Raw genomic sequence first — 9,084 nt, 5'->3', positions numbered from 1 at the left:
GATGTTCTCTACTAAATCCTTTCAGCAAAAATATGGCAATATCGCGAAATGATCAAGTATGACACATAGAATGGACCTGCTATCCCCGTTTAAATAAGAAAATCTCATTTCAGTAGGCCTTTAAAGCTTGTTTTAAAATGTCTCTGACAATCTTGCACTTTCTGTTTTGGAAATCGTATGATTGTCTGTGCCACTGCTTAATAACTGTTTAATAAATACAGTTTTGGTAAATTGACTTAGTTGTGATTTCCCTCTCTGCATGAAAGTTTAAAATGAGCAAATATTAATGCAGTATGAACAAGAATATTTTAATGTAGACACATAAAATCATCCTACTGCTGGGATTTTATGCATTAAGTGTTAATTCAAGGCGAAATGGTAAATGGTTGTTCTTTTCTACCCCTTTTTAAGGAGCCCAAAGCGCTTCGACAGTATTTCCACATTCGCCCTTTCACACACACATTCACACATTGATGGCGGGAGCTGCCATGCAAGGCGCTCACCAGGACCCATCAGGAGCAAGGGTGAAGTGTCTTGCCCAAGGACACAACAGACGTGACTAGCACGGTAGAAGCTGGGGATTGAACCAGTAACCCTCAGATTGCTGGCACGGCCACTCTCCCAACTTCGCCACGCCGTCTAGGGGAAAATATGGGGATATATATTGTGTATTGTGACATTGCCTAAAAATATTGAGATATTAATAAAAGGCTGTATCGCCCAGCCCTACTTCCAATATTGTAATTTAGTCCTAATAAATAATATGAAGCCTTTCTACATTCTTGTTGCATCTTTTCCACCCAAAATACGGCATTTTGTAGTTAAAGGCCTACTGAAATGCGATTTTATTATTTAGACGGGAATAGCAGGTCCATTCTATGTGTCATACTTGATCATTTCGCGATATTGCCATATTTTTGCTGAAAGGATTTAGAGAGAACATCAATGATAAAGTTCTCAACTTTTGGTGCTGATAAAAAAGCCTTTGCTGTACCGGAAGTAGCAGACGTTCTGCACGTGACGTCACGGGTTGTGGAGCTCCTCACATCTGAACATTGTTTCCAATCATGGCCACCAGCAGCGAGAGCGATTCAGACTGAGAAAGCGACGATTTCCTCATTAATTTGAGCGAGGATGAAAGATTCGTGGATGAGGAATGTGAGAAAAAAAAAAAAAAAGACTAGAGGGCAGTGGGAGCGATTCAAATTGGGAGGAGAGGCGCCGTGGCAGCCGTGGGGGTGGCAGGACCACTCGGCCAGTCCCAACCACCACAAGGGATAGAGCCATACCGCTTTGAACCAGACGCTGATGGTGACGGTCAGGAGGATGCATATTGATGCTAGAGTAGCACACGACATAGATCGCCTTTAGAATACAGAATGGGAAAAATGATGGCTGCATAATACACTGTACTTTGTGTGTGTGGTCCAATCCAACCGTGTTCGCTTAACATCTCTGTTCCATAGTAAAGCATTACTGTCATCTTTCGGGAATGTAAACAATGAAACACTGGCTGTGTTTGTGTTGCTAAAGCCGGCCGCAATACACCGCTTCCCACCTACAGCTTTCTTCTTTAATGTCTCCATTGTTCATTGAACAAATTGCAAAAGATTCAGCAACAGAGATGTCCACAATACTGTGGAATTTTGCGATGAAAACAGACAAATTAATAGCTGGGAACGATGCCAGAACAAAATGTCCTCTACAATCCGTGACGTCACTCGCAGGTGTCATCATACCGAGAAGGATTTTTCGACGCCAAATTTAAAATTGCAATTTAGTAAACTAACCCGGCCGTATTAGAATGTGTTGCATTGTTAATATTTCATCATTGATGTATAAACTATCAGACTGCGTGGTCGGTAGTAGTGGGTTTCAGTAGGCCTTTAAGCTTTCTTCTCAGGTTGGAAAAAGACACATGTAACACATTCTGTGACCCGTGAAAACGTCACAGCTCTTACTGTAATCATTAAACATCTTGTGTGTGAGAAGGTAATGTCCCTCATGGTCCAGCAGGCATCCTAAGCCACGTTTTTAATGCAAATGGAGAGGAAAAACAGGTTGAGCTCCTTGCAAAGAGCAAAAGAGTCCAAAGTACTATGTGAGTTTCCTGAATATCTGTGTCAACTTGACTGTGAATTACAGGGAGGTTGTGTAATATCTGCTTCTTATTTTTCTAAACTGCATCGTGCAACAAGGAAGAGTCTGAGCTACAGATGTAAGCATGTAGAAAAAACGTCACAAAATGAGATCCATAACAAGAGCTGTATTAAAGTGATTGTCAGTCCCTGCAGGATTTTGAAGGCATTTTTTTGTAACTAAGAGCCACAATCCGTTATTAAAATATATGCAATTGCATGCAATACACAAATTCATTTTTGTCGAAAATTAATGGACAAATACATGTAGTAAGAAAAAATTAAGTACTTTATTGAAAAGTATTATTTGGCCAAGGTTCAGTTGTGGCTCTTCTGTTGTGAGGCCGAGTTCAGCTTGAGAATGATCAAGGAGTATGTCCATGGTTATTTGTGACTCACACATTCTTTTGTGAGTGCACATAAGGTTCCACATGCTGACTTTGTACTTTTGTATTTGTAAATTGGTACAACACTGACTCACGCCACTTACTGCTTTTACGTGTGTTTTTACTCCATACAGTGAAAGAAAACTGACACCGGGTTTTCTAATGGAGCAGGAAACAGTTTTACTGTTTTAGTGACGTCATGTATTTAACAAATATTGACCATAATTTGCTGTGCGAACCAAGCATTTATGGCAATGAACACTATGTGAATGCTATTCTGTTTCAGTACATATACTACAGCCATCACCATGGACATGTGCTCCTGTATACGTGCATCTGCTTCACCTGTTGGGCAGACCAGAAGCTGTTTCCCACAGTCCAAGAGCACCCACTGCTGCTTCTAGCTTGCTTCTTTGCCAACAGGCCTCCTGCAGCGCCCTCTGGCGCTTGAACATCCTTTTTAAAACCAACCACCTCAGCACCTGTGCCACGGTGCTGTAGCCCTCTGTTGTTTAGGAATGTTGGGCAGCAGACGACATTGTTCTTGGACGTGGATAGAGGTGGCCGTGTAAGAAGCCTGTGTGACAGTTTGAGGGTAGTGGAAGGATTAGAGGTAGGGCATAAATATTAAAATGTCTTCATCTTTTAAACCGTGGGCTTTGGAGGTGAGACTTTGATGCTTCTGAATATTTAGAATCTCGGAATTTGGGTGCCTGTGGTTTGAGTTGGTGTCTGTTTTTAGAAAAGTTGGGTGTGTCGAGCTTGCAGGTACCATGCCTCGGTCTTGCGGAATGACATTGTCTTAAAGGGGTCGTATTTAGATTTTTTTTCTACATTTAAAATACTTCCTTGTGGTTGACATGACACATGATAGTGTTTCTTTGGTTAATATGTTGCATAGATTTTAATTTACAGACCATTTTCAAGCTGCTTTCTAACTGTCGCTTTAGAATGTGCCGTTTTGTGGCTGGTCTTATTTATGTGCCGGAGCCCTCCTCTAGGCCAAGCCCCATTCGACTGCGTCTCCACCCTGTCAGTCATGTTGTAGTTTTTAGTGCTTCCATATAGAGTCTACTGACAGATATATGTTAGAACTATTGTATACAGTACTTTATATTTGAAATGGCAACAGTAAAGGATTTTAGTATGCATATGCATGTACGAGCCAGTCTGTTTTATAGATATATCCACCTACATTGGTATGATTTTGGCATCTTTAATGTACAAAATGTTATCAAAGTGGCCGCCTTCAATTTTTCTGTATGCCGCCCTCTGTAAAAAAAAAAACCTGTAAACCAGGGGTGTCAAACTCAAGTACAGAGTGGGCCAAAATTTTAAACGGAACAAAGCCGCGGGCCAAGGTTGAACAAATTAAACTTTTAATAGGGACCCAAACAAGTTTTGCATTAAATATTGAACAAGCAAGACTTATATAACTTTAGTGACGTGCAAAATCCAGTTTCAAATAATAATAATAATAATAATAATAAAAAAACATCAATGGCATATCAAATAACATTTAAATAAAAATGTTATGCCTTTTTTTCTATTTGCAATATTCTGAGGTAAATATCAAATTTTTTCCACAGGATAATACATTTGAAAATAAAATAACAATAATGAATGAACCAAACATTCAAGCCTTGAAGTAGCAAGAGAAAATGCATGAATAAAACGATAACTATTAGTCAGTTTGCTGGAAGTTTCCCGGAAGAGTTAGTGCTGCAAGGGCTTCTGGGTATTTGTTCTGTTGTGTTACGGTGCGGATGTTCGCCCGAAATGTGTTTTTCATTTTTGTTTGGTGTGGGTTCACAGTGTGGCGCATATTTGTAACAGTGCTAAAGTTGTTTATACGGCCACCCTCAGTGTGACCTGTATGACTGTTGACCAAGTATGCCTTGCATTCACATGTGCGTGTGTGTGTGCGTGTAAAAGCCACAAATATTATGTGACACGCTGTTAGTATGGAGGAAAAGCGGACGTGACGACAGGTTGTAGAGAACGCTAAAGGCAGTGCCTTAAATGCACTCCCCCAATATAGTTGTCCAGGTGGAAATCGGAAAAGATTCAGGAGAATGGTTGCCCTGGGAGATTTTCGGGAGGGGCATTGAACTTCGGGAGTCTACCGGGAAAATTAGGAGGGTTGGCAAGTATGAGTATTAGCGGTGAATGTGGTGTTACAGCGGCACCGACGCTGTATAACACCAGCGGGTCAGCTCTAATGATAAATTGATATTGCTTCAAGGGCCAAATTAAATTTGATTTAGAGCGCGGGCCAGAGTTTGACACCCATGTTACACTCCGTGTTAAAAAGATAAGTCATAGATAGATAGGTTTTAAATGGGGCTTTCAAACGATTAAAATAATTGATTGCGATTAATCGCAGTTTGTTCATAGTTAACTCAAAATGAACCGGAGACAGATATAATTTTTTCATCATTAGTAAGTGGACCCTAGACAGACAATTTTTTTGTTTTTATTACCATGATTGGACAATTAGTTCGCTTCAATGAAATGTTTTTTAAACATTATGCTTTTTTTAAACAGCTCAACACAAAATGGACATCACACTTTTAATGACAATAATGAAATTACCTGCAGTGTGTTGGTGTCTTGCCAGACTTTGTATTTTGTAGGAATACAAAACTTGTTTTCCTGCTGTAGAAGCAGTTGTATTCAGAGGCGAGGAGCTACATCATGTTTAGATATCAGTTAAAAACGTTAATAACACAAAACGTGGATTGCTACAATGATCAATTTGATTGTCAAATATGTTTGGTAATGTAATCTGTGATATTTCTACCTGAATATATGCTTCTGATAGTCTGTACATTACATGTTGTATAATTTAATGATATTCACATCTCTGCATGGCAATGTCTTAACCATCTCTATTTTTTAATAACATATTTCCTTCTGAGAAGTTATTGCTATTTCAGAAACAGGAGTAAATGCTAAAAAGAGGAATGGATTTTGAACTGGAAGGATATGAACTAAATTATATCACCAGAACCAACAAGAACGGAGGGGGAGTAGCTTTGTAAGTGATGAAGAACTTAAACTACAAAGTGGTAAAAAAATGTCATTAGCTATTGATAATATTTTAGAATGTATAACCATTGAAATACATCATGAAACAAGCAAAAACGTACTGATCAGTTGTATATACAGATCACCTAAGTCAAGCATTGATACGCTTTACAAACCCCGTTTCCATATGAGTTGGGAAATTGTGTTTGATGTAAATATAAACGGAATACATTGATTTGCAAATCATTTTGAACCCATATTCAGTTGAATATGCTACAAAGACAACATATTTGATGTTCAAACTGATATTTTTTTTTTCTTCAAATAATCATTAACTTTAGAATTGTATGCCAGCTACACATGACAAATAAGTTGGGAAAGGTGGCAATAAATACTGATAAAGTTGAGGAATGCTCATCAAACAATTATTTGGAACATCCCACAGGTGTGCAGGCTAATTGGGAACATGTGGGTACCATAATTGGGTATAAAAGCAGCTTTCATCAAAATGCTAAGTAATTCCCAAACAAGGATGGGGCGGGGTCACCAATTTGTAAGCAAATTGTCGAACAGTTTTAAAGCAACATTTCTCAACGAGCTATTGCAATGAATTTAGGGATTTTACCATCTACGGTCCGTAAAATCATCAAAAGGTTCAGAAAATCTGGAGAAATCACGGCACGTAAGCGATGATATTTCAGACCTGCAGTCAGTACTGCATCAAATACCAACATCAGTGTGTAAAGAATATCACCACATGGGCTCAGGAACACTTCATAAAACCACTGTCAGTAACTACAGTTGGTTGCTACATCTGTAAGTGCAAGTTAAAACTCTGATATGCAAAACAAAACCCATTCATCAACAACACCAAGGAACGCTGCTGGCTTCGCTGGGTCCGAGCTCATCTGAGATGGACTGATGCAAAGTGGAAAAGTGTTCTGTGGTCTGACGAGTCCACATTTCAAATTATATTTGGAAACTGTGGACGTGGTGTCCTCCGGAAGAAAGAGGAAAATAACCATCCGGATTGTTATAGGCAAAAAGTTCAAAAGCCAGCATCTGTGATGGTATGCGGGTGCATTAGTGCCCAAGGCATGGGCAACTTACACATCTGTGAAGGCACTATTAATGCTTAATGGTCCCTACAGGTTTTGGAGCAACATATGTTGTCATCCAAGCAACGTTATCATAAACGCTTCTGCTTATTTCCGCAAAACAATGCCAAGCCGCGTGTTACAACAGCGTGGTTTCGAAGTAAAAGAGTGCGGGTACTTTCCTGGCCCGCCTGCAAAATCAGACCTATCTCCCATCGAAAATGTGTGGGGCATTATGAAGCATAAAATACGACAGCGGAGACCCCGGACTGTTGAACAACTAAAGCTCTACATACAACAAGAATGAGAAAGAAGTTCCACTTTCAAAGCTTCAACAATTAGTTTCCTCAGTTCCCAAACGTTTATTGAGTGTTGTTAAAAGAAAAGGGGATGTAACACAGTGGTGAACATGCCCTCTCCCAACAACTTTGGCATATGTTGCAGCCATGAAATTCTAAGTTAATTATTATTTGCAAAAAAATATATATGAGTTTGAACATCAAATATCTTGTTTTTGTAGTGCATTCAACTGAATATGGGTTGAAAAGGATTTGCAAATCATTGTATTCCGTTTATATTTACATCTAACACAATCTCCCAACTCATATGGAAACGGGTTTATAGAACTTGATTAAGGCAACTTTTATTGAAATCAGTCAAATAAAAACCTTATTATGTGAAGACTTCAACATTGACCTCTTGAACCCGAACAAAACAAAAGTACATAGATGACATTATAGACCAAATGTACAACCTGAGTTTATATCCTAAAATCAAAAGGCCCAGCAGAATATCAGGAAACAGCGCCATTTATTGATAATATTTTTACTAATGATTTTGATAGTAATACTACAAGTGGTCTGCTAATATCCGACATCAGTGATCGTAATCTATGACGGAAACTACAAGAAGAGGAAAAGATTACAGATCCCGACTCTGTTGAGGACTTGAATGACACTACAGACAGAAAACCCCACTCAATGTTCCTCAAAAGGTGTGACAAAACAGGAAATAAATACTATGAAAAAATGTACATACAAGACCTTAACTGATTTTAACGGGATTGATATGGAAACGATAAAAACGGTTATTGAAGAGATTTCAAAACCTTTAACATATATGAGCGACTTATTTAAAATTCCCAGGTAAAATGAAAATCGCAAAAGTTGTACCAATTTATAAGACGAGAGACACACACCAATTTACAAACCTCTTTCTCCACAATTTTATAAAATTATTGAAGAAATGTTTAACAACAGATAGGACAAATTCATGAATAAAAATAAAACACAAACAACCAATACGGATACAGAGCCAACATTTCAAAATCAATTGCACTAATCGAAATAACGGAGGAGATCACCAATGCAATAAATAAATAGCAAAAAATGTGCTGTTGCAGTGTTTATAAATTACACAAAAAAGCATTTAACACAATCAATCATAGCATCTTAATAAACAAATTACAACGGTATGAAATCAGAGGGTGGTCTTGAACTGGGTAAGAAACTACTCAACCAACAGGAAGCAATAGGAGAACAAACTTTATATTGTGGCGTAACTCAGGATCAATACTGGAACCAAAATTGTTCAGTCTTTGTAGAAACAACATTTGTAAAGTTACGAAAGACTTAAAGCTAGTATCATTTGCAGATTATACAACTCTGTTTTGTTCAGGAGAGAACATACATGAGTGCGCTTCATTCAGTAAAGGTGTTAGAAAAAGATCAGTTACAATAATACATAATGTTGGATATAGAGAACATACAAACTCTTTGTTTATTGAATCAAAAATATTGAAATTCAACAACTTGATGCATTTGCAATTAGCTAATATTATGTACAAGGCAAAACTATAACTTGCTACCCAAGAATGTACAACACGTTCTTCTCAACAAAAGAGGAGAAATATAACCTTAGAGGAAAATCTAACTTCAAACATTTGTATGCACATGCAATACTTAAGACCTCTAGCATATCCATATGTAGAAATAAAATATAGAATGGATTAAGCAAGGAAATCAAACAAAGCACTAATAGGATTCAGTTCAAGAGATTGTTCAAACTACAAGTGTTCACAAAGTACAAAGAAGAACAATTATGATGAACATCTGAAACATTATTTATGGTATATTTATTTTTTTCAAACACAGAACAAGGGAGTGGGACAAATCTGGTATGATATAAAAAGGGGTAGGATTAAATATACTCTGCTTCTTTCCATTCCTTTTCGGATGTACTGTAAAGAAACAACTGAAAATATGTGATGCATTACAGCGTATTGTATACATGTTTGAAATAAACTGAAACTGAACTGAACTGAAAAAAGTAATATTTAGCCTGCTAAACATTCTGTGATGCGGACTATCAATAAAAACAGGTTATAAAAGAACATACGCCTTATTTTAACCTGCCAGAATCATTCATTTCGGT

At 37.8% G+C, this 9,084-nt stretch overlaps 1 protein-coding gene across 12 annotated transcripts in view; it reads right to left on the bottom strand.

Annotated features, from left to right (window-relative positions):
• Positions 1 to 2,402: 2,402 nt before the first annotated feature.
• The window catches only part of atat1 (alpha tubulin acetyltransferase 1), a 46,502-nt gene continuing 39,820 nt past the window's right edge, over positions 2,403 to 9,084 (bottom strand). For 2 of the 12 annotated variants that reach the window (XM_061908325.1, XM_061908328.1), the window contains one exon: positions 2,894 to 3,101. In XM_061908325.1, the coding sequence (XP_061764309.1) occupies positions 3,037 to 3,101 (65 nt within the window). In that variant the 3' untranslated portion in view covers positions 2,894 to 3,036. Of the gene's footprint in view, positions 3,102 to 7,971; positions 8,905 to 9,084 lie in introns of those variants that run through there. The other 10 variants (XM_061908320.1, XM_061908318.1, XM_061908326.1 and 7 more) reach the window with 10 other exon arrangements.

Source organism: Nerophis ophidion, linkage group LG08, assembly GCF_033978795.1.
Source record: "Nerophis ophidion isolate RoL-2023_Sa linkage group LG08, RoL_Noph_v1.0, whole genome shotgun sequence".
Taxonomy (NCBI): domain Eukaryota; kingdom Metazoa; phylum Chordata; class Actinopteri; order Syngnathiformes; family Syngnathidae; genus Nerophis; species Nerophis ophidion.
This window is presented reverse-complemented; position numbering and strand designations above follow the sequence as displayed.